The sequence below is a fragment of the Camelina sativa genome, chromosome 10, assembly GCF_030686135.1.
Source record: "Camelina sativa cultivar CO46 ecotype springtype chromosome 10, ASM3068613v1".
NCBI lineage: Eukaryota > Viridiplantae > Streptophyta > Magnoliopsida > Brassicales > Brassicaceae > Camelina > Camelina sativa.
This window is the reverse complement of record NC_141889.1, coordinates 7,321,077-7,345,912: the sequence shown is the minus strand read 5'-3', so window position 1 is coordinate 7,345,912 and position 24,836 is coordinate 7,321,077. Positions and strand designations below refer to the sequence as shown.

The 24,836-nt window shown below is 38.5% G+C and overlaps 6 protein-coding genes and 1 non-coding gene across 12 annotated transcripts; 4 read left to right on the top strand and 3 right to left on the bottom strand.

Annotated features, from left to right (window-relative positions):
• Window positions 1-133: 133 nt before the first annotated feature.
• Window positions 134-862, bottom strand: LOC104717857 (uncharacterized). Its single transcript, XM_010435492.3, has one exon. It carries the CDS (start codon window positions 778-780, stop codon window positions 313-315), a length of 468 nt encoding a protein of 155 aa, XP_010433794.1. The 5' UTR covers window positions 781-862; the 3' UTR covers window positions 134-312.
• Window positions 863-1,316: 454 nt separating this feature from the next.
• On the bottom strand, window positions 1,317-6,689 carry LOC104717856 (uncharacterized). 6 transcript variants are annotated; one of them, XR_015569260.1, is made up of 16 exons: window positions 6,311-6,665; window positions 6,009-6,142; window positions 5,793-5,847; window positions 5,321-5,536; window positions 4,761-5,036; window positions 4,445-4,579; window positions 4,232-4,357; window positions 4,021-4,065; window positions 3,822-3,926; window positions 3,445-3,587; window positions 3,192-3,374; window positions 2,840-3,017; window positions 2,247-2,591; window positions 2,059-2,151; window positions 1,778-1,922; window positions 1,317-1,698 (listed from the first exon to the last, which is right to left on the bottom strand). XR_015569260.1 is itself a non-coding variant. In XM_087470667.1 (16 exons), exons 1-16 carry the CDS (start codon window positions 6,524-6,526, stop codon window positions 1,481-1,483), a joined length of 2,451 nt encoding a protein of 816 aa, XP_087326793.1. In that variant the 5' UTR covers window positions 6,527-6,689; the 3' UTR covers window positions 1,317-1,480. The 6 variants fall into 6 exon arrangements, 1 of the variants encoding a protein (XP_087326793.1); XR_015569261.1 differs by having other exon boundaries at window positions 2,840-2,922; XR_015569259.1 differs by having other exon boundaries at window positions 2,840-2,914.
• Window positions 6,690-7,488: 799 nt separating this feature from the next.
• Window positions 7,489-8,126, top strand: LOC104717855 (uncharacterized). The gene has a single exon (XM_010435490.3). It carries the CDS (start codon window positions 7,571-7,573, stop codon window positions 7,949-7,951), a length of 381 nt encoding a protein of 126 aa, XP_010433792.1. The 5' UTR covers window positions 7,489-7,570; the 3' UTR covers window positions 7,952-8,126.
• A 1,309-nt stretch (window positions 8,127-9,435) lies between these two features.
• On the top strand, window positions 9,436-13,085 carry LOC104717854 (heat shock 70 kDa protein 6, chloroplastic). The gene is made up of 8 exons (XM_010435489.3): window positions 9,436-10,375; window positions 10,602-10,854; window positions 10,952-11,031; window positions 11,131-11,273; window positions 11,359-11,457; window positions 11,595-11,784; window positions 11,903-12,301; window positions 12,459-13,085. Exons 1-8 carry the CDS (start codon window positions 9,797-9,799, stop codon window positions 12,873-12,875), a joined length of 2,160 nt encoding a protein of 719 aa, XP_010433791.1. The 5' UTR covers window positions 9,436-9,796; the 3' UTR covers window positions 12,876-13,085.
• A 2,986-nt stretch (window positions 13,086-16,071) lies between these two features.
• LOC104717853 (MACPF domain-containing protein At4g24290) lies at window positions 16,072-19,902 on the top strand. The gene is made up of 8 exons (XM_010435488.3): window positions 16,072-16,461; window positions 16,776-17,120; window positions 17,333-17,571; window positions 17,879-18,080; window positions 18,249-18,317; window positions 18,413-18,599; window positions 18,700-18,866; window positions 18,960-19,902. Exons 2-8 carry the CDS (start codon window positions 16,857-16,859, stop codon window positions 19,650-19,652), a joined length of 1,821 nt encoding a protein of 606 aa, XP_010433790.2. The 5' UTR covers window positions 16,072-16,461; window positions 16,776-16,856; the 3' UTR covers window positions 19,653-19,902.
• A 429-nt stretch (window positions 19,903-20,331) lies between these two features.
• On the top strand, window positions 20,332-21,344 carry LOC104717852 (protein DMP3). The gene has a single exon (XR_015569254.1). It is a non-coding gene; the product is annotated as a protein DMP3 (transcript).
• Window positions 21,345-21,482: 138 nt separating this feature from the next.
• LOC104717847 (separase) lies at window positions 21,483-24,759 on the bottom strand. The gene is made up of 9 exons (XM_010435481.3): window positions 23,994-24,759; window positions 23,735-23,915; window positions 23,547-23,654; window positions 23,272-23,406; window positions 22,756-23,195; window positions 22,565-22,670; window positions 22,338-22,463; window positions 21,911-22,210; window positions 21,483-21,804 (listed from the first exon to the last, which is right to left on the bottom strand). The coding sequence occupies exons 1-9, from the start codon at window positions 24,593-24,595 to the stop codon at window positions 21,649-21,651; spliced, it is 2,154 nt and encodes a 717-aa protein (XP_010433783.2). The 5' UTR covers window positions 24,596-24,759; the 3' UTR covers window positions 21,483-21,648.
• Window positions 24,760-24,836: the final 77 nt, after the last annotated feature.

Below are 24,836 nucleotides of genomic sequence, written 5' to 3'. Positions count from 1 at the left end.
ACTCTCTCCTCCATTGCAGAAGAATTTTTGTCGAGTTGGCCACTTTTGTTTTTATGATTGATTAGTGGGTAATTCATTTATGTCAGAAACCAATTATACCACGATATATTTTATTAAAGAAAATTTCAAAATATACTATAAACAAAAATTGGTTTTTATTTTATTTTAGTATTACAACTTTTTAATAATGTTACAAATTTTTATTATTGCTAAAAAAATATGACCTTAACTATTTAATGGGAAGATGCAAAGAAGGATACATGTGAACGATGTTGTGAATTATTCTCGCAAATCGGTTTCATAAGTGCTCAATCACGGGATGAAACAACGGACTAGGCTCGAACTTAACTCGATTACACAACCGAATATTCCCACTGATGATCTCTTGGCTGTAGCTGCATCATGTGGTTCTGGTTCTATAATGGGAACGCCATAAGTTGGATTCGGTACCATGTACTGCTGATAAGACTGGTAGATGCGAAGATCAGACACTTGAGACAACAACAACGGTTTTGTCTCGACGATGGTTTCTTCTTGTTGGTGAGGCAACTGAGTATTATCATTCCAAGGAAACGCTGATGTCTCTGGCGGAAAAAGATCCTGAGTCTCATCGAACCAAAACGACAGAGGAGGCGCTGTGGGCTCAAACGCCACCGCTGCTACCACGGAGGAGGAGTACTCATAAGTGCAATGGTGAGGCTGTGAAGGGCTAGCTTGCTTACGTTTCCTCTTTTTTCTTGACCAGAACTTGAGCCTCTTCATCGCTTTCATAACCTTCATTTGGGTAATGCTTAAGGCTTGAGAAAATGGTCACTGCGTTTTGTATCGAAAAGGAGACTAGTTTGTAACCGTTGAAGAACATAAAGTCAATAAAAGTAATTAAAATCAATCATTTCTATTCAAATATTCTTTTAAGCTTCTTAGAATCTTCAAACTTTGTGACCGTTAAATTATCACTATCTTGCAAAGGACCCACAGGCTCTGCCACTAATGACATGTAACACGGCTTTTCCATAGGTACTAAGTTGGTATCAATACAATTTTTGGCAATCACTGCAAAAGATTCCAAGTGAAATTTTAACATGTCTAGGTAGGTTGCTTCTTGACAAGGATATTATATATAAAATAAAACATGTGTAATTCACTTGATTGACCCATTTGATTGTACTTTGTATTGTCAAATTAGACTGGTAAATCTGAAATATTTTTTCTTTGATATAATGTTCTGCTCCCGTTTTCTTCTCAACGCGTCATACTTGTCATCTCTGTATTAACAGTTAACACCATATTTGACTGAAAACATGGATCTCGTGCCAGACTTAAAATATATGTTGAGTTATTGAAGATTAATCTTAATTATGTTGAAAAACAAGCGAGTAGCAGATGCGATATTACCCAGTCTACAACATAAGATCGCTTCCGAAAAGTAGAGCAAGACAAGTAGTAGTATCCAGGAAAAGACGAGGACCATGCCAAAGACTCACTTTTTAAGGAACATATTCTTGAACTCATCATTTGATTTTGCGGGCTCATCTGCGCTGGGTTTGGGGTTTGTGTAGCCGCGTAGTTTAACATTTCTTGGGACAGCGAACGTGTTTTTACCTTTCAGCTGCACTTCATCTCCTTGCTTTTCACCCACAGTTTCTACTTTCGCCTTCTCAGGAATCTGGGAAGGCTCCTTTGAATTCCCAGAACCATCTAAAGAAGACGTAGCTACAAATTCAGTACATGGCTGGCTGCATTATGGGCAAAACCAGAAAGAGAGATAGATTCTAACCATTTCCACGCCGAGTGAATTCCTTTTTACCCTTCTTTGGATTTGACCGTGCTATACTGATCTTCTTACCAAAAAACATCTTTCTGTTCTTTGCTATAGCTGCTGCGAGGTGTTCATCATTCACAAAATCAACATATGCCAGTCCCTGCAAGACACAATTGACCATATTAAGCCATCATATTGGCATAATTCACTAAAAAGAGCTAGTCATTTTTTCCAGATTTATTAACAGTGACAGCTGAAATGGCATCACATGCCTAAGTTGTGTGTGAGAGAGATACCCTTGGTTTTCCAGTGTCTTTGTGATGGAGAATGCGGATGGAATCAACCCCACCAACATTGCTGAAAAACTTACGTATATCTTCCTCTTGTACCTGCCAACAACAGTATAAGCTTGTATTGGAAAATCTCACACATGTTATTTCCGTAGGCCGTCTTTCTCAATTTTACATAAAGCCCGTAGACTTACCTTGACACTGAGATTTGAAAGAAAAGCTGTACACTCGTCTGTATAAATTTTCGGCTTCAATGGTTTGGTGTCTTCACTCTCTTCTTTATTTGAATCGGCGGCTTTTCCGTTCTCTGATTTAATGTTTGGTACAGTTGCACTCTGACCTACGTCCACTTCATTTACTTTTCGACCCTTTGTCTTCTGCCGCTTAGCCAAAGACTCGTCTTCTACATTCTGTCCTGCTTTTCTCTTTTCACGTGTACTCTTTTGTGAGTTATGCTCTTTCAGGCCAGCTGGTGGTTTGACTGGCGTAGACTCCTGTTGTAACCTGATCAACTGTAGCTCTTCCAAGCGTGGCATAACCTATGGAACAAAAATTAAGCAACTCGTATAATTTACAGCTTCCACAACTTTTCTGCATGTTATTTTATCACAAAATGCATCGCTCTTAAATCTGAAGCCAAGAGCAGTGCGGAAGGCATGAATCTAATTATTTCACTGATCTAATAATGTATTTATCACACCAGAATTAACAAATGAAATCAAACCCAGCAAAATTTGTCAAATACTCACAATTTTCAAGAAAAGTCAAACAGTAAACAATAGAGTACCTTTTGAAATGCTATGTCAAAATCTTCCAAATCCCCATGCTCCCTTTCAAATCGCAACCATCCTTTGCATATGTCCTGGAAAACTGTCCTTCTTAAGAAATGAATATAGGCTTTCCGAAACAGAGATGACAACTTAGGCATACAGTGCTCTCATGTTTCAGATGTCATGTATGCAAATCTTCCCCGACCATCAAAAACAGAAAAAACTCAATTAAGTGCTTGTGTTGTATTTGCCACATTTATACATGGTTTCTTTATTTTTCATTCAATTGACTGCCATTTCAGTTGCATGTGAAGATAACAAAATAAAAAGTGACAGCAAAACAGAACACAAGAGGAATCGAGTGCATACTTCTGAGCCAGTGCCATCAAACTTTCTTGTATAGCACCTCCGGTAAAGAGACCTAGCTTCCTTTACATGCCCCAAATGCACTTCCATATCAATGTAGGCATACCAGGCTGCTAGCATCCCACCACTGGAGAGAACCAAGTAAGATGAACCATAGTGAACCAGATTGCCTTATTCTGACAAAAGCTGTAATCTGCCCGGATTATTTCAAGGTAAATGTGTAATTAAATAAGTATAAAGGATATAGCTTGCAAACCTCTTCTTCAAAAAGCTATCCCAAACACCTCGTGCTCCAGCTAGATCTTTTCCAATACTAAGTTCCAAATTAGCCCAATAAGCATGCAAATGCAGCAAGCTGTCTGTATTTTGCATGTGAGGCATTAGGTAATCTGATGCTTGCTGACAGGATAGAAACAATGAGTTAATTCAAGTGATTCAGAAGAGATCCAAATAGGGAGCAAAACAACACTATTTTTACAGATAGGGTAACCCTAGTTCCTAGATAGCCTCTCAAATGGAAAACTATGAAAAGAATGTGATAACTAAAAGAACTGCAACCATACAAAGATATTGAAAGCCGTACAGATATTTCATATTTGAGATTAGTAATTATGGTAAAAGCAGCAGACAAACCTGAAAAGTTTCTCTTATCAGAGAATAATCCAAAGTCTCTGATATCTTAGATGATAACATTCTCCTTCTCAGGCCATCTACTCGAGTGAGGTATAAATCCAGGTACTGATGAGGGACATCTCATAAGAAATACATGGATAGAGTTGAATGGGTACAAGCTAGAAAATGAATTTAAAAATCATGAAAGAAAAAGCTGTACCTCTTCAAAGGAGGAAAATGTGCACTGCAATGACTTCTCAAAGACCTGTACACAACATGTTGAATAATAGGATATTCTCAGTATAATTTTTTGAAAATTTCATAGTATAACGCATCGGATATGGTATAACAGAGATAAATCAATGTTAGGGCAAGTATTCTTTCCTAAACTATATTTCTTTTGTTTTTCAATTAAACAAATTGACACTTACAGCATAGATCTCTTTCTCGGGTGCAGAACCACGCTCTAAAGCAAGCAAATAACGTGCCCAAAGATCTTCAGTCCATGGGCAACTTCTAGTCGCCCTAGAATATGCGTGTGTTATAGCTTTTCCAACCTGAAGCAGAAAGACGATTGTAATGATCAAGTAGAAACTGTAACAAAAAAAACACCATAAAAAACGACTCAAAGATTCATGACGAACCTTCAAAGTCTTATCAAGATAGACGGTGTAGTCTATCCACAAGTCACTTGAAACTGGGTATTCAGCCACAGCACGTTCATATATAGCTTGAACTCGGGTAGGATCTCCAGAAGTCTTCTCAAACTTTATATAATTCTACAAGAAAAGTAAGAATAAGTAAGCAAAAAAAAAGATGCAACAGTATTTCCTACAACATGCCTAATTCTGCAGATTCAGAATCCTTCACACAATATGATCACAGATGGTAGGCATATGAAAATCCAATTCCCATACAATATTTATCACAAATATAAACGGCACGAAAAACCAAACGCACCATGAATTCCTGAAACTTTTCCGTGTCAGATAAATCTTTGTTAGATATGCGTTCTTCAAGATGGGCACGTTCACTATACATCTGCTGTGCCTTCTTGTTTGCAGCAGCAACCTGAGGAGAAACCTTATTCAAATCATCTGATCCAATATCAAGGTCAATGCCTTGCTCCAACTCCCAAGCCTTGTAAGTAATAAGGGTGGAACTCAAGTTTTTAAGCGGAACAGACAGGTGACGATGGAATATGCTTCTAATCCTTTGTATCTGCTTGTTTTTTTCCTGTAAAATAAAACTAAATTTCAGATGCCAAAAGAACCATAAATACATCAACAGATTTGTTTCTACCTTAAAAACTTAAGACCGGTGAATAATTTCATAGCAACCATTAGCGTTCGTTTATAACAAGGTGTAAGTTCTTTCCACTGAATGCTGTGCGCAGCACACCACTATCACACTTCTGTTTCACTTAGCATACGCATCATCCTAGAACAAAAACCTTGCTAACATGCTCCTAATTTCAGTGGACGAAATGAAGATGAAGAAAATCAAGAAATAGATCTAACCTCAACGTCAGCGTCGTCAATAGCGGCTAAGACGCCTTCCTCGAATGCTCTATATCCTTCCCATATTCTATTGCCTTCAGTGACATGGAAGCCCGCAGCCGGAATAGCACGTTCAAAAAGACTCCTCATTTTTGAAATACCATCAGATGTGTATCCATGTACAGATGGATCAGATTCTAGCATAAAGTTCAGGTAGTCACACCAAAGTGATACAGACTGCATAAAAGAAAAGCTATCAGTTGAGCCATAGATTATAAAGCCTCACTACCAATTGACGAAAGAAATTTGAAATAAAATATAGAACACTATTAGAGATCTGGTAACCCTAACAGAAGAATTCGAAATAGCATACTAGCGTACTTCTTCAGTCAACCTACTTAACAAAAATCTTCCAACAGAATGGTAATAACGTATATATGACTACCAAAGCCTCTAATCCAGCAATTGTTTCCAAGTACAGAAGAGAACATACCTGATAATCAGAAAATCCCCGTTCATAAAGCATCACAATATCAGACACATTCTCACTGCAGAAGAGAGGTAAATATGAGAAAACTCTCAGAGGGTGTGTTGTAACTTATAAATAACTACGCTTGAACCGTAACAAAAATAAAGATCAAAGGAAACCATCTAAAGCCGAAGAATAAAACCAGAGGTATGAGCAATAATACTCCAAATAAATATTTACCTAGAGGCTAGAGATGCTTCATCCCTTGCCCATTCTAGCCACAAAGAAGGACTTAACGGGAATATGGCACTCATAGCTTCCCTTGCTTGTCTTAGCTTTCCAAGGTTTGCTGTTTTCCTCAGAAGCTTTATATACTGAAATACCAAATCCAAACAAAAAAGATGTAATCAGAGGTATGGAAAACTCCAGTTCACATAATCCCTAAGTAAAATCTGCTTTCCCAACAAGGTTGTGAGTGAGCTGAAAGACATTTTAGTGAGCAAATAAAGGGAAGGGTAGAGAAAGTGTGATGGGTTACTTACTTGGACATAAGCATCGTAGTTGTAGGGAATGGAGGAGAGCTCCGATTCTAGGATTTCAATCTGCTGAATCGACTCGGCATCATCATCGGAATCGGAATCGCCGGAATCATCCGACGAGGGAGGGTCAGCTTGGGGAACGGCAGGATTTTCGGTAGAAGCGTCGTCCATATTCTGGTCGCTGCTACTGACTAGTTCGGTGTCATCATCCATCATCATCTTCTTCTCAACTCTCAAGTATCTGGGTTTGGGGGATTTTTTTTTTTTGGGTTTAGGGTTTAAAATTGCAAATAACTTCTCCGCCTTCGCTACCGTCTTCAAACACCGCTATATAGGCTATAGCCCTTTCGCGTCCTTCACCTCCGGGGGAGCTTTTTCATTTATTTAGACCTTGCCATAAAAAACCGGAACTGAACCGAATCAAATTTTTGAGATTTGGTTCGGTTAAGGGTACTACATAAGAACCAAACGATTTCAATTTATAGAACCGAACGGTTCTTGGTTCGGGTAAAACGCGAGAACCGAATGGTGCCCTCAAAAACCGAAACTAATACGAAACATTATCCACGATTCTTCGTTTGGTTCGGTTCGGATTTCAGTGGTTTTGATCATGCTTTTTTTTTTTTTTTTTTTCTTACGGGTTACGACTATTTTATGGTAGTTTGGTTATTTTTGGTTTCAAAATAACCAATTGGAAACGAAATCTTTTTGGGTTTTATTCAATTCAAATTTCAAGTGCTCATAGCAAACCGAATCAAATTGTAGTCGGTTTATAATTACTAAATTTTCATGCCTGAATTATTTAAAAATCGAAAGAAAATAAAGAATACTAGTCTTTATGCTATTTGAAATATGTGGCTACTCTTAGCTAAAATTTATCAACTACGTACAAATTAACGAGGGATAATTTCATCACTACTAATAGGGTGTTTTGAATGTAGTCCCTAATTACAAGGTATATTGAGTTACCACACAAAGATCTTTTAAACCTGTTTGTCCCCCAATTATATATTTTAACATATTTTTGGTACAACAAGTATGAATGGTATATGTAATGCCAAACATTTGGCAGACAAGTGCACATGCCCAGTGTTAAAAACGTTATTTACAATCTCCACCAGCTGTAACATTGTGCGGATCTCATTGTAATTTAAATTACTCGATTCATGAACCTCTCTACACGTTTATATATATACGGCAAACACTATAGCTAGTCTCCATTACATTATCAGAAGTCAGAAGAAGAAGTAGAGAGAACAAAGCATGAGTGGCTATTCCAAAATGGATTCAACAGACCAGAAACCCGATACAGACCACCCTGTCAATCCTCATCAGACCCAGAAGCCCGATCCGGAACCTATCCAAATGATACCGAAGCTGAGTAGGAACAGGTCAGTGTCTGCGTCAGGACAAGCGGTTCCTTCACCAATGAAGATGTCTATGAGAAGATCTTCGTCTGTCTCTGAACGCTACTGTAGAATCTACGACCAGAGCTCTGCCACAACGTGGCCTCTTCCTTTCCATGAAGAAGATGATGAAGAAAATGATGATAAAGAGAAGGCCGTTCATAAGAAGAAGAAGAGCAGCAGCATCAAGAAAAAAGCATTCGTAAAGGCTTGTAAGCGTTTTTTTGGGATCTCGTGAAACCTTTTCTTTTCTTGTCTTCTACATCCATCTTATATCATATAACACAGATCTCATTGTTATTTTATGTTTTAGAGTCTTTATCCTTTCTTTTTTTTCATGAAACGTTTAATACAAGAAAAATTTCCCTATATAAGTTGTTATCGATTGCTTTGAAGTATATTGGTTTTACGTGTTTTGCTTTCTTGATTGAGTAATGACTAATGAGATATGATGATTATACTATTTAGATTGTCTTTTATGTATCTATTATTGAAAATCAAAACCCACTTGCTTTTATTACTGTAGAAGACCCATTGTGTTTTTATTTTGTACGTCTGAATTCGTCTAAAGATGACCAAAAAAAAAAGAAGTGTGTGAAGATAATATTTAACAAATTGTATATCATACATACAACCAATAAGATGAATAAACTACATGTTACTTTATTTTGGGAGATGATGATCCTTCACTCCAAGATTGTCCTTTTGTGTAAAACTCGAGAGAGCATCATCTTGCCCAATGCACTTGCACATGGAGTTCGAATTATTTATCTTTATTCCAATTTTTATATTGTTTTCTTTCATCAACTCTCTCAGAAATATAACTATCTTGGAGTAATCACGTTTTATATAGATAAAACAGATTTGTATATAAGAGTAGACATATTAAGGAGTTAATGGGTCTTCTATGTCACCAAAATCATTTGTATATAAGAGAGTAGACGTATGAAGTTAATTGGTCTTCTGTGTCACCAAAATCAATTTATGGTACCATCATAGTACTTAACTTTTATGAGCGAGGGAGCTAGTAACAATTTTTTTCACAAAAGATTGTAAGAAACCTTTGACTTTGAGGTATCTCTCTATAATAAGAGAAATTTGTGACGAAAATGTCGAGGGGCATCAGGCCATGCCTCTCCACCGCACACAGTTTTTCTTTTTTGAGGCCAACAAAAACTGAATGTTGCGACAGTTGTTTAAGAAATCGGTACTGTTATCCGTAAACTATGATATATATACCTTTCTGTTTAGCTCAATGTACAAAAACGGTCGTATAAAGTTCTATCAAACAACCCATCCAATTCCGACCATGCACTAATGTGGGTAAGATCTACGTACGACACGGTCCACACCGACAGTCGTATGAAATACACCCATTTGTGGAATACAAGCATTAATTAAAATTACCATAGATCCAACACGAGTCGCTCAGCTCTCTTTCGCTTGCATCTTGATATCTTGCTTTGGTTGTTTTGAACCTCTCTACTCACTTCTTTATCTTTTACAACTTAAAGCTTTACTAAAAGTTTCAAGCCAAATCTAAATGAGATTTGTAGAAGAGATCTACTAAATTAAGAGTTTTGTTTCAGATATATGAAATTTGCACCTAGTAGGTAATCAATATTTTTAAAATGTTACTAACTATATGCTTATTCAAATTTACAAATAGTAACCACATCATCATCCATTTCCTAATAATAGGACAAGTGATCCTTGGCAATAACCCTTTTGACATGTAGTAGTAATAGGAGGAGGATGTGGGCTTTTGTGAAAAGTCTAGATCTTTCTCATGAGAGAAATCTGGATATCTCTCTATGATATGATGGGTGTCACAAAAAACTCAAGAAACACTTGTGTTGGCCTATTGAAGCCCACCCATTTCACACCATCCCCCCTCTTCTCGAAGCTTCAGCTAGGTCCCACCTTTTCCTCCTTCCTCTCCCAACCTTTCCTCTTATCTTCTTCTTCCTCTTCTATATCTCTTCCTCCCACTTTCCCTTAGGGTTTTCCAACTTCAAACCCCTCAGTCTCCTCTTTCCTTAGTTTACCCTTTTGCTTCCTCTATCACTAAGCTCGCATAAAAATGGCATCTTCCGCCGCACAAATCCACGTTCTAGGCGGGATTGGATTCGCTAATTCTTCGTCCAAGAGAAGCCTCAATGGTAAAGGTGGTACCTTTATGCCCAGAAGTGCCTTCTTCGGTACACGAACTGGTCCTTTCTCCACACCCACTTCTGCTTTCCTCAGAATGGGCACTAGAAATGGCGGCGGCGCTTCTAGGTACGCTGTTGGTCCCGTGCGTGTGGTTAACGAGAAGGTTGTTGGTATCGATTTGGGTACGACTAACTCCGCCGTCGCTGCTATGGAAGGAGGTAAGCCTACGATTGTGACTAACGCTGAAGGTCAGAGGACGACGCCGTCTGTGGTGGCTTACACGAAGAGCGGTGACAGGCTTGTTGGGCAGATTGCCAAGAGGCAAGCTGTTGTGAATCCGGAGAATACTTTCTTCTCTGTGAAGAGGTTTATTGGTAGGAAGATGAATGAGGTTGATGAGGAGTCTAAGCAGGTTTCTTACAGAGTTGTTAGGGATGACAACGGGAATGTTAAGCTAGAGTGTCCTGCTATTAACAAACAATTTGCTGCTGAGGAGATTTCAGCTCAGGTATTGAATTTTATCTATTTCTTCATTTCTCTTGCATTTTTATGGATGTTGATTGTGTGTTTAGCTGGTTAGAGTCTCGTTTATGCACAATTTTGGGTGATGATTGTGTGTGGCTATATCTGGTACACTTATAGATGGTGGATACTTCACTAGTGTTCATTGTTCAGTAATATGAGTCTCATCTTCTGTATGTTTGATTTCGCATGGGGTTTGGGGTCTGTTGTAGGTTTTGAGGAAACTTGTGGATGATGCCTCAAGATTCTTGAATGACAAAGTAACCAAGGCTGTCATCACTGTACCTGCTTACTTCAACGACTCACAGAGGACAGCTACGAAAGATGCTGGTCGAATTGCTGGGTTGGAAGTTCTTCGTATTATCAATGAGCCCACAGCTGCGTCATTGGCTTATGGGTTTGACAGAAAGAGCAATGAAACAATCCTAGTCTTTGATCTTGGTGGTGGTACCTTTGATGTTTCAGGTACTTGACATTGGATTTTTTCTAAAGTTGTCTATGTGTAGTCTTGAGAATATTCTTTACATGTAATAACACCACTGAGATGTTTTATGTTATACAGTGCTTGAGGTTGGTGATGGTGTGTTTGAAGTGCTTTCCACTTCTGGCGACACACATTTGGGTGGTGATGACTTTGACAAGGTGAGTTAACTCCACACATTTATTTAAAAGTCCTTAGTAAAAGAGCTTTGAATCTGTTTCTTTCGTGCTTTACTTGATAGATATACTTTTGAAATGCAGAGAGTTGTTGATTGGCTTGCTGCGGAATTCAAGAAAGATGAAGGGATAGATCTTTTGAAAGACAAGCAAGCTCTTCAAAGGTTAACAGAGGCAGCAGAAAAAGCTAAAATTGAGCTTTCCTCGCTGACTCAGACAAATATGAGGTACACTTAGTTTTTCTTGCCAAATTTTTCAACTTAGTACTTTTACAAGCACCTGACTTCTGATTGATATGAATTGTGTGCGCAGCTTGCCATTTATCACGGCCACAGCTGATGGACCCAAACACATAGAAACTACCCTCACACGTGCCAAGTTTGAAGAATTATGTTCAGATTTACTTGACAGGTAACTTTAGTTACAGTTCTTATGGCTGATGTTTATGGCCTGGCAAGTAAATAGATTGCTGTCTGTTCATTCTATAGCTTTCGATTGATTATGAAGGCTTACGATTCTTAATTTCTTACCATGTATTTATATTATAGGGTCAAGACTCCCGTCGAGAATTCCCTGAGGGATGCAAAGCTAAGCTTCAAAGATATTGATGAAGTGATCCTTGTCGGTGGATCCACTCGTATTCCTGCTGTTCAGGAACTCGTAAGGAAGGTGACTGGGAAAGAACCTAATGTCACAGTAAATCCTGATGAGGTTGTAGCTTTAGGTGCTGCAGTCCAGGTGTGTTCTCGTGACCTTGTAACTTTCATCCTATTTAGGTCTTGGTAACATTGTGGCAAATAAGTTGTGATTTGCTGCAATGAGTTCTTATTAAGTGCTATTTTCTTTTTGACTCTAGGCTGGTGTTCTTGCTGGAGATGTGAGTGACATTGTGCTTCTTGATGTGACACCACTTTCGATTGGTTTGGAGACCCTTGGAGGTGTTATGACCAAGATCATTCCAAGAAACACTACACTACCTACTTCGAAATCAGAAGTCTTTTCGACTGCTGCCGATGGGCAGACAAGTGTTGAGATTAATGTGCTGCAGGGTGAGAGGGAGTTTGTTAGGGATAACAAGTCTCTTGGCAGCTTCCGTCTAGATGGTATTCCACCAGCACCGCGTGGAGTTCCACAAATCGAAGTCAAATTTGACATTGATGCCAATGGTATTCTATCTGTCAGTGCTGCTGACAAAGGCACTGGCAAGAAACAAGACATCACCATTACTGGTGCGAGTACATTGCCCAAGGATGAGGTGCGTGCTTTTTTGCTTAAGAATGAAATTTATAACTGTTGCTCATTGCTATCAGCTAATTAATGGCTGTAGCTATCTCCATGATTATAGAAATGGTTCCTTCTTCTAATATTCATAGTAATGGTAACTAAAATTGGTGTGGTTGAATGTATTACAGGTAGACCAAATGGTCCAGGAAGCAGAAAGATTTGCAAAGGATGACAAGGAGAAGAGAGACGCAATCGACACAAAGAACCAGGCAGATTCAGTGGTGTACCAGACGGAGAAGCAACTAAAAGAACTTGGAGAGAAGATTCCAGGTGACGTGAAAGAGAAGGTGGAGGCTAAGCTACAAGAGCTGAAAGAGAAGATAGCAAGCGGGTCAACACAAGAAATAAAAGACACGATGGCCGCTCTAAACCAAGAAGTGATGCAGATTGGTCAGTCTCTATACAACCAGCCTGGAGCTGGAGGTGGTGCACCAGGTACTGGTCCATCCCCTGGTGGTGAAGGTCCTTCATCAGGAGACTCGTCTTCAAGTAAAGGTGGTGATGGCGGAGATGTGATCGATGCTGACTTCGAAGACAGCAAATGAGAAAGCAAACTAGGACGGCTTTGATGATATTCATACATGCGGGATGCAGTGGGATACATTGATTTTGTAGGTTGGATTTGAGAAGAAGACACATGAATTAAGAAATGCTTGTGAACATCATTTATTTTGTCGTGAGAAGGAAGCAGTGTGTGGTTTACAGAGCGATGATGTTTTTAAAAATACATAATAAAATTGCAAGGCTTCTTCTCTCTTACACGTTACTTAAAATGAAGAGAGAAAAATCTACTAACCAAGTTGAGGGTTTTGAGGCAAATCCAGATCGCAATTATAGTATCCAATTATAGCGACTCAATCCACCGCAATATTAGTATCCAATGCATAACAACGTACGCTTGGTTGGTTACTTCTTTACCTTAATCAAAACAAAACTGAAAGGCAAATCTTAAATCTATGATGGTAAGTTAGATTCATCATGCAACTTTATAAAAAGGTAAAATATGAATCAAATCAGTCCACATGCACCGCATATGCAGTTTAAAAAAAAATCTTCCGTAGTAGAGAGAGGCATACAAACAAACACCAAATAAAAAAAAATAAAAGCTTTACAGCATAGTTTCCCTTGTTCCCAGGAAACGTATTTAAAATAGTCGACATCTCTCTCTCTCAGTTCTTTTAGATCTCTCTTTGAGATATGAGAAGTTTAGTTTCGAGCAAGAAATTTTTTTTGTCGTTGTTACTTATATGAATGCTACTTTCTACTACTGTATTACAAAAAAAAAGAAGTAATTAAAGTTCCCAGCAAAGCGTGTAATAATAATGTAACAACAACAACAAGCTGTAAAAATACAAAAAGGAAAGCATATAAAAAGAATAACCGCAGGAGCTAACGTCTAAACTAACGAATGTTATCTCAAATTTTTGGTGGAAATCTAATGATAAGGCACGAGGTATGCATTGGGTGGCCTGGGATAAAGTCTATAAGGATAAGTGTGATGGAGGATTGGGTTTCCGCACTTTGGAACAATTTAATGATGCAATGCTGGCTAAGCAATATTGGCGGTTAATTCATTATCCGAATTCCCTGATGGCTCGGGTTCTGAGAGGTAGATATTTTCAGAACAAACATCCTTTACAGGCCAAGAAGCCATATTCTCGTTCTTTTGCTTGGAGAAGTATTTACTCTACAAAAGGTTTGGTCGAACACGGATCCAGATGGGCGATAGGCTCGGGCTGCCAGGTTTCGGTATGGCGAGATCTTTGGATACCGGATTCTCAGCCAAGATCAGCTAATGGTCGAGGGAGATTGCTACATCCCAATCTAATGGTTAATCATTTAATAAACCCAGTTACTAAGGAGTGGCATATGCCAATCCTGGAAGAGTCTATGAACCCAGAGGATATACAAATTATTCAATCTATGGAGGTCAGTAAAGTCTTTAAACCCGATAGATTGATCTGGCACTATACTAAGTCAGGAAAATATTAGGTCAAATCGGGTTATCGGCTCGCACGTGAATTAATTAAAGAGGTTGAATATGGGCCGACGTGTACGGCCCTTAGGGCACATGCATGGAAACTTGAAATTCCCACAAAGGTCCAACATTTTTTCTGGCAGGTTCCCTCCGGTTCCCTCCCTGTGATGGAACGTCTTGCTCAGCGGGGTGTCCGGTGTGATACTTTATGCAAACGCTGTGGTTCGGAGGTGTAGACCATAAATCATGCACTTTTTGAGTGCTCTCACTCGCGGCGGATCTGGGATTTATTTCCGGGTGACATATGTTCCGGGGACTTTCCTTATGGATCGATCTACTCGAATCTAGATTTCCTATTCTGGCGAGCGCCATCCCAGTCGAACGTTTCGGATATAAGCCTTCGCTTACCATGGCTTGTCTGGTCAATTTGGAAGGACATAAATAAAAAAAATTTCCAAGGACTTACGGCAGAGCCTATTGACGTTATCAATCAGGCAGCCAATGATAGAATGTTATGGGAAGAGGCCAAGTCCTCTTATTCGGACTCCATAGAGCCTTTGCCTGTAGAGGTTCGGGTTCCTTCTCCTCGGTGTCAGGTCGATGGATCTTGGAAGGCCTCTGATTCTTTCGTGGGTCTGGGCTGGTGATTTTGTAACAGTGAGGATATTAGGAGCATGGAGTCTGCGACGTAGTCCTTCCCCCTACATTCGGAGGTACAAGCGTTGATTTGGGCGATGAAATCCCTTCTGGCGGCAGGTGTTGATTGTCAAAGTTTCGAGACAGATTGTGCAGAATTAGTGGCGATGGTGCAATCTCCTGATGAATGGCCCGCCTTCTCTAACCTGTTGGATGAATTCTGCTTACTTCGATCCTCCTTTCTGGCCTTCATGCTTTCACGGATCCCGCGGTCGTCAAATGTCCGGCCCGACTGTCTTGCTCGTTCTTTGCGATTTTTATCTTTTGAAACTTCATTTGTAAACTTTTTCCCTTCGGTTTGGGTAACCAACTTTGAGATTATTTTCTAATTTAATGTTTGGTTGACAAAAAAAAAAAAGAATAAAAAACAAAGAGAGAGGCGAGAGTAGTAAAGTGGAAAGATCAATGTCCAATTCCCAATCTCTTTGACCAATTAGTTGACTTTTCTTTCCTTGTCTGCTTTGTTTTTTTAACTCTCTCTCTCAGGGCATCATTAAAGGGGGAACTATTTTTGGTGTTCTTAGATTAAATATATAGTGAAATAATGCTAGATCAGTTGTTAAGATCATAGGTAAAAAAAATGGGAGAACTAATTATGGTGTTCTTAGAATAAAGATATAGTGAAATAATATTCATAAACATTTTACAAATTATAAAAACTTATAAAATAACATTTAAATTGCTTACTTATATAAAAGCAATTGTATACTTATAAATTAATATAATATTCTTAAACATATTACAATTATAAAAACTTATAAATTAACATTTAAATTGCATACTTATATAAAAGCAATTATATACTTATAAATTAATATAATATTCTTAAACATATTACAATTATAAAAACTTATAAATTAATATTTAAATTGCATACTTATATAAAAGCAATTATATACTTATAAATTAATATAATATTCTTAAACATATTACAATTATAAAAACTTATAAATTAACATTTAAATTGCTTACTTATATAAATGAAATATTTTTTTTTTTTCAAAAAATCTCGTCCAATCACATGAAACCACGTCAAATAAGAACTAGGCTTAGATCAGTTCTACATCAAGAACTAAAAAAGTGTTCTAAGCCACTATTCATTATTTTTATAATTTTTTTGGGCTAAGAACACCCTTGGTGTTCTCCCATTAATGATGGCCTCAGCTGTTACCATCTTCTAATCTACCCTCTCACCTTCTTAATCACTTTTTGATTAAGCCAACTTTTTTTTTTTCTCTTACACCAAAAATTAAAAAAACCTAATTTACTGCTAGCTCCTCGATTGAGTCCTGCCTTCTTCTTCTTCTTCTTCTTCTTCTTCTTCTGCTGGCTCCTTTGCTGCAAAAATCTATCCAATCCTTAGTCGTCTCTCGATTTAAGATTCTTCTCAGCATTTGTTTAGATCGTAGTTTTCGAGCTCTGTTGGCGATTCATTTGAAGACATATGCCTTGAAAACGTACTTGAACACCCAACTTCTTCTTTTTTTTGTTCTTTCTTTAAATTACAAATATTGCTTTGCCCTTAATTGTTCTTGTTTCTTCAAAGTCTTAATGTTTTTTTTGTAGTCTTACTCTTTGACTTTTACAATGATTTTTTCTCTTTTGAGACATTGTGGACTTGGTCGTATGTTCAAAGATTCCTATCTAGGTCGTAAAGCTACAGTCTTTTTGTTTTGTTTTGTCTATATTTAGAAATCATGATTTCGATTATCTCTTCTTGAGTTTCAGATTTGTAATTTCAATTCGTGTCATCATTATTTCTTTTTTTCAGACCAAACAAAAACACCAAAAGCAGGGTGCTTTGATTGTTCTAGAGGCTATAAAATATTGAAAGCCTTGCTTGAAGTGAAGCATGGCACTTCGGCTACCAGCTTCTAAAGCAGCTGAAGTTGCGATTGGATCCATTGGCTGCGGTTATGATTTAGCTATTGATGTAAGGTTGAAATATTGCAAAGGAGGCTCCAAAGATTCTAGATTGCTTGATATTAAAGAAGGTGATGACAATTGCGAGATTCTTTTGCCTGGTGGTTTCTCCATTCCTAATGTTTCCAAGTCTATCAAATGCGATAAAGGCGAGCGTATGCGCTTTAGGTCTGATATTCTCCCTTTCCAACAGGTAATAAAGTTTATATCTTTTTGTATACCCTTGTTTGAATTTGTGGTTATGTCTGACAAATTTAGAAACTCTAGTTTCCGTTGGTCCATCCAGTATGTATTGCTTGATGTAGGTTTTGTAACCCTTTAGCTACTTTCCTTGTACATTGCTCTCAGATATAATCCCAGAGAGATCGTTGATGCTTAGTTATTAACGATCTTATGGTTTTCTAGATGGCAGAGCAGTTCAACCAGGAACTATCTTTGGCTGGTAAAATCCCCTCGGGTCTCTTCAACGCAATGTTTGAATTCTCTAGCTGTTGGCAGAAAGATGCAGCCTATACCAAAAACCTTGCTTTTGATGGGATATTCATCTCACTATACACGGTTGCTTTGGACAAATCTCAAATGTTACTCCGGGAACATGTTAAGCAGGCTGTCCCATCAACATGGGACCCTGCTGCATTGGCAAGGTGATTTGCTGCTCTCTTCATAATAGAATTGTAATATTCATGGATGTATGTATCTTAAGCCTATGAAAAGTTACTTACAGCTGCATATTGTCTGTGAGATTGTTTGATGGTTTCGCAATGACATGAGAAGACTCTTCTATCTTTATAGAGCTTTCTTGCAGCAGTTATGCCCAGTTTCTTTGTATTGAGTGAAATTGTTTTTGTACTTCTTACTTGTTGTCGTCATTGTTTCATTAGTAATATTTATTTTTTAAATGGAGGGCGAGGATCTATGACTTAACACTTATTCAAATGTTTCTTTTATCAGGTTTATAGATATTTATGGGACGCATATAATTGTTGGTGTTAAGATGGGAGGAAAAGATGTTATTTATGCAAAACAACAACATTCGTCAAAACTTCAACCTGAGGATCTGCAGAAAAGGTTAAAAGAGGTGGCGGATAAGAGGTTCGTGGAAGCTAGTGGAGTGCATAATATGGCTCCAGAAAAAGTACATGCAAGTAGTAAGGTCTGAAACAATTGTTATATTTTTGTTCACCATTATCAGAACTTTTCTTATTTGTGAATGTCAGTTATGCTGTGGGTTTTCGACATCTAAAGGAATTAGTATTACTACTACCAATCTAGTTTTGCAACTCTCAAGTCTGTAATACCTGTCTTTTATCGCTTGTTTCAGGTGGAAACAAAGGAGCAACGCCTGAGATTTGCAGATACCAGTTCCTTGGGCTCTTATGCAAATAAGGAGGTAATTTCCATTGGTATTAAATCCGAGCATTAGAGACAATGTTATCGTGTGTGTATGTGTTAGCTTATTTTCTCATAAATTACATATATTTGTAGGACATTGTCTTCATGTGCAAAAGGCGAGGTGGAAATGATAATAGAAATCTATTGCATAATGAATGGCTGCAATCAGTCCAGATGGAGCCTGATGTGATCTCAATGTCCTTTATCCCAATTACGTCTTTGCTTAATGGAGTTCCAGGAAGTGGATTCTTAAGCCATGCCATAAATCTGTATCTAAGATGTAAGCCTACAAATCATTTGCGCTGTGTGCATTTCTTCATAACAGTAATTTCTTTTACCTTCTTTTACAATCCAACATTACTTGTGATTTGTATTTGTAGATAAGCCACCGATTGAAGAGCTACATCAGTTTTTAGAGTTTCAGCTACCAAGGCAGTGGGCACCAGTGTTTAGTGAACTTCCTCTTGGTCCGCAACGAAAGCAACAAAGTTGTGCGTCTCTGCAATTCAGTTTTTTTGGACCTAAGCTATATGTGAATACTACTCCGGTATGAAGTTTGTTTCACTGCAGGCACTTCGGTTAGATTTTGCTTAAAAGTCCTCAAGTCTTGAAATGTTGTTCTCGTTTATCTTGGTTTCAGGTCGATGTTGGTAAGAGGCCAATCACTGGCATGCGGCTGTACCTAGAGGGTAGAAGAAGCAACCGTTTGGCAATTCATTTGCAGCACCTTTCCTCTCTTCCCAAGATATATCAACTCGAAGACGATCCAAATAAAAGTATGCGACAAGAGTCTCATGATCGTCGATACTTTGAGAAAGTAAACTGGAAGAACTACTCTCACGTCTGCACAGCACCCGTTGAATCAGAAGATGATCTTTCGGTAGTAACAGGTGCGCAGCTCCATGTAGAGAGTCACGGGTTCAAGAACGTACTGTTCTTGCGCCTTTGTTTCTCAAGAGTTGTTGGAGCAACACTTGTAAAGAATTCTGAATGGGATGAAGCAGTAGGCTTTGCTCCAAAATCAGGACTCATCTCAACGCTAATAAGCCATCACTTCACTGCAGCGCAAAAGCCACCACCACGACCTGCAGATGTGAATATAAACTCGGCTATCTATCCTGGTGGACCACCTGTACCCACGCAAGCACCCAAACTTTTGAAATTTGTGGATACAAGTGAGATGACAAGAGGACCACAAGAATCACCAGGGTATTGGGTTGTATCAGGTGCAAGATTACTAGTGGAGAAAGGGAAGATCTCATTGAAGGTAAAGTATTCACTGTTGACTGCGATACTGGAAGATGAAGTGATTGAGGAACACTATGAAGGTTAAAAAGAAATGGTGGTCGTGTGGCTCAAAAGGATTAACGAGGATGGCAGAAAATAGGATGGGTGGTTTTGTTTGTGACTGTGTGTGTACATTCTTCAGCCTTTGTCATTTGTAATGTAACGGTGTGTGTGGGTGTTGGTGTGATAGGAATGCTTGACTTGTACATTCACTATCTTTGGACCAGAGATTTTTGGAGAAGCTAACTACACACTGCACCTAAATATCAATATATCACACGAGGAGTTGGTGTTCAGGGATTTATCCAATCTATGATTTTAAATAATTCACAAGTTCTTGTACATAGGATAGCAAAAAGACAACAATAACTTAGTTGCATTACATATTGACTAGCATAGAGATTAGAGGGTATGAAGATCATTTGTTATTTTTCTTTAGTGGATTATTACATATATACTAGCAAATAGATTAGAGGGTACATGGATTACATCAAGTTGTGTGAAAGCCATGAGATATCAAGTTGTTCTGAATTCTAATTTTGTTAGAATTCCCAATTCAAATAAAATCCAACTAGACTTTCAAAATGGCAAGTCAAAGTAAAGCTCTACTTGCACGCAAACAAAACAAGAAAAAAAGAAGGGAAAAGTGTTGGGCATAGTTTCTAAAGAAGTAAGAAAGAGAGTAATAATCAAACTTTGAAACACGTTTGAAAGTCTTATAATAAGAATGAATCGAAAGAGACCCGCCATCGCCTCTTGACTTCTCTAAACATTGATCACGTCAACAAGACAACAACCATTTTAAACACTTAACCACACGTTCTAACTTGTATATAATACCATCATAATCATCTATTAATTCTCTAACACCAATAACAAAAACGAAACAGAGAGAAAAAAAAAAACGAAAAAAATGTCTTCATCATCTTCCATAACGCATAGAAACCCAATTATTTCGCAGCAAAATGGCTCACAAGAGGGATCGGAGTCTGTTCCAAAGCTAAGGAGACTACGTTCGACATCTCAAAATGCCATGTCACAGACGCTTACGTCAGCTGCAAACTTAGCCAATCTCCTTCCCACCGGAACGCTCTTAGCTTTCACGCTCCTCATACCCATCTTCACATCCAACGGCTCATGCGACCACGCTAACCGAATTTTAACCACAGGGCTCTTGACGCTCCTTGCCATTTCTTGCTTCCTCAGCTCCTTCACGGACAGCGTCAAAGCTGAAGACGGTAACGTGTATTACGGTTTTGCTACTCATAAGGGTATGTGGGTTTTTGACTACCCTGACCCCAACGGTTTGGGTTTGCCTGATCTTAGTAAATACCGGATGCGGATCGTTGACTGGATCCACGCTGTTCTGTCGGTTCTTGTGTTCGGTGCGGTGGCTCTGAGGGACAAGAACGCCGTGAGTTGTTTTTATCCGGCGCCAGAGCAAGAAACCAAGAAGGTTTTGGATATCATTCCGATGGGTGTTGGAGTTATATGCAGCTTGTTGTTCTTGGTTTTCCCGGCGAGAAGGCACGGTATTGGATACCCGGTCACCGGAGACGGAGGTCGTCGTTAGTTTAGATTCGTTTCTTTTTTTTTATTGCCAAATAAAATGTAAACGATTGATTCTTTTAATTATATGGTTGACTAATTCGTTTATGTATTCCTTCTTCTTATCTACTTATTTTGCTAGTAATTATTAAAATGTTGAGTGGAATATATTGAGAACTATTAATGCAAACAATCTTATAATATGTTTCTACTAGGTCGTAAACTTGTCATACACTCAGGAAGAGGTGATGAATGATTTGAAAATGGCTTCTCTAATTGAGTTAACAGTTAACACAAGAATACTTTAGCCAAATTGAGTAATAACAAAGATTCAAACTAGTAACTATCGAATTCTTTGTGAGCTAATGAATAAAATTGTTGGATCTACAAATGTTTCCCTAGGTTTCATTCTCATAACTTAAACAACCGAGCCTCCTATGATATGATATCTATTACAAAGAAAACATCAAAAATTTCTGGAAGAATAGATTCGATTAAGCTTCATGAGTATATATTTTGCTACAAGTCTTTTGCTTCTTCTTTTTGATAGCAGTTATCAAGAACTGCATAGTGCAAGCATCGCCATCGCAAGTATCAGCCATGAACGTTCCAACTCTCTCTCTCTTATGAAATTTATGTCTGTGTTGTATCTGATGACAGGACGCAATTATTCACAAGCATTCAAAAATAAATCAAAAGCAAGATACTTATATAAGTTGAAGATATGAATTGAGAACCAGAGAAACATGCAGGTACCTTAACCCATTGTTTGATTATGGGCGTAGGGTCTGGCAACTTTTTGAAGATGTCTTCAGCTGCAGACCAATTTTCTAAAACAAACACAAGCAAATTCTCGATTTCTCCTGTACCATGTTGCTGCTGGAGAACATCCAGATAAAATTCAGATTTGCTACATGCGTCACTCACAAAATCTATGACTGCTTCTCCGGGCAGAGAACCCTCAGATAGGTCGTCAGACTCATTTACATATATATGAAAGAGGAGTCTAACACAAGTCCACACTGTTTTGATACATAATTTGAACGCCGTAGAAGCCTGCAATGCAAAGTAGTACACCATCAATATGAAGAAAAAAAGAACTAGGCGGCTGCAAAATCTTGCAAAGCAAACAGAGAAGTAAAGGTCATAAGGCTTTTAATACGTAGTCAGCTATATATGCTACCTCTTTTAGATGATTAATATTGTACAACTCTAAACCAATATCGTGAAATGAAGCAAGTAGATATTTGAGCTCGGGAGGTGAAATCCCCGGACTAGCAATTACATCCTCAACTAGTCTGTTAGTGACCTGAGAAAAAAAAAAGGAAACCTTGAGACAATTAGTTGGCCAAGCATAGACTCTTGCAAAAAGTTAAACTGATTTGTGAGAATTGCAGGTCAGCATTTAACCTCTACTTTACGTTGGGATCTCGTCGAAATAATAAAAGCAGCTATAGCCACGTTTAGCAGAGTCTTGTCAAAGTCAGTCCCAAGACATTCCTTGTCAAGGGTCCGTCTAGCAAAAAGGGAAATGAAAGGTAAGCAAAACATTCAACTCAGAATACATATATTATTCGACGACCAAATATATATCCATGTACCTCTTAAGGAAGCGTAAACAATTGGAAAATTGGAGAAACAGATCCTGTATAACAGATAGCTGACCAGAAGCAAATTCTATTTCCAGGACCATCTTTTTCATGTTCTCAGAATTTATTAAGCTGGCAAGCGGCTGGCACAAAGATTTCAGAGCATCAAGGTAAGGTAGCGTGTATTCCATCGTGCATTTTTGTTGTTTACCCCTAACATTAGTTTTCTTCTTTCCATTACTCGATGTGGTGTTATCATCACCAGGGTAATGGTCAATCATACGAAATAAAGAACCTACGCTTTTCCATATATCATCGTTACCAAGTAAAGCTCTAAGTCCTGAACTAATTTCCATGGGCTCTTCACCATTTTCTCTCAACTTAACATCAAATGCACTGACGGACAGTCCAGCTGAATAAAGTCTTAGGATCACATTTTCTTGTGGCATAGCCTGTCAAGTACTCAGAGCTATCAATATCATATTTTATTAACGGATATGAGACGCAAGTAAGGATGCGAAAAAATACCACAGAGATAACAGCTGCTATCTCATTCAACTGTTTTGAAACTCCTGCACACCATAAGTCTCCTGCTAACTGAGACTTATGAACACAAGAGGAGACTACGTCAAGAAGCTCCAACCAATTTGCTTTAGGTTCAACCTGAGAGAGAATAAGAAAGAGCGCAAAACTATGGTATGAGAGAGTTTCAACATAGCACAGCAATCAGTGGTAATGACCTAACAGTGCTAGAAACATTTCATAACTGACTAATCTAGGACAAGAGACTTTTTTGCACATACCTGGAATTGAGATGCCACAGTTCTCAACACAGACATCCCAATTTTAACGGTTGGTAATGTTTTTGTCTCCTTGGACAGAAACAGTAAAGAAAGCACCTGCAGGGAAAACTGAATACAAAACAGAACAATTAACGAGTGAGAAAGAGACACACACACAGAGAGGGAGATGTAAAATTGTGACAAGTCACCTTATAAAAATGACATTTTGGCAACGGGAATACAGAATATTTCTTCAGTGCAGAGATGCAGAAAGAATGCACATAAATATCATTGAAACGCTCTGCTTCTCTAATTATGGAGAGAGCACACTTTCCCATATCTGACAAGACCTGCGTGAGAAACTTGTCCTGTGCATTGGCATCCAAATACCTGTTGAAAGAAAGAAAGGGTGAAACTTGTTGACTTGTAGAGCAATTTTGAAGCATATCTCTCACACTCACGGTTTACCTGAGCCAGGGTTTTATCTCCCTATCTAGAATCTCAAAGACCCTCGTGTAGTGGCGACGCTCCATATCCCGAGACATTGCAACAGACCTGAAGATGGATTCCACAACCATGAAGACGACTTTTGCTAGCTTATCTCCTCCAAACTCGGGAGGATTTGGCAAAAACTGTACCCATCTGGTCTTGGGTCCTATAACCTGCTCGAGGACTCTAAAAGCATCGTTGTAAGCGTGAGTGAACCAACCCCAGGCCTGGTAACACTGAATCAGCCCGATTCTGTGAAGCTGGACGGCGTGAGGATCGTGGGAGAGAAGTTCGCAGCATTCCAAACAGTAGTCATAGGCGCGGAACAAATCCCCTAGGGATTCGTTGGCAGGGCCAGTGACTGAGAGGCGCTTATGTAGGAAAGAGACGGTTTTGATGAGGAAAGGGACGAACCGCTTCGCCAAGGATCGAGCGGCTAGGGTTTTGTGCTCCTCCCGGTATGTCAATAGGCCTGAGATTGGTCGGAGGTATGCTGAGAGGGAAGATAAAACTTCTCCGGCGTCGGAGGAGGACTCGATTAGAGATAATATGCGAACCTCAGTGACAGTGTCCGAATCCATCCTTGATCCTTCTTTTTTTTTTTTTTTTTGTGCTGTGTGTGAAAATATCCTCTGTTTACGCTATCTAGGTCATACATAAACTTGTCATACACTCAAAAGGTAAATAATGCTTTAAAAATTACTTTGTAAATTAGGCAAGTGAAAGCGATAAAATATTCTCTGGTAAAATGTCACACCATTACTCTGCTCATTTTGTCTTCCATATGTGTGTTGATGAAGGATTAAATCATGTAAGAGATTA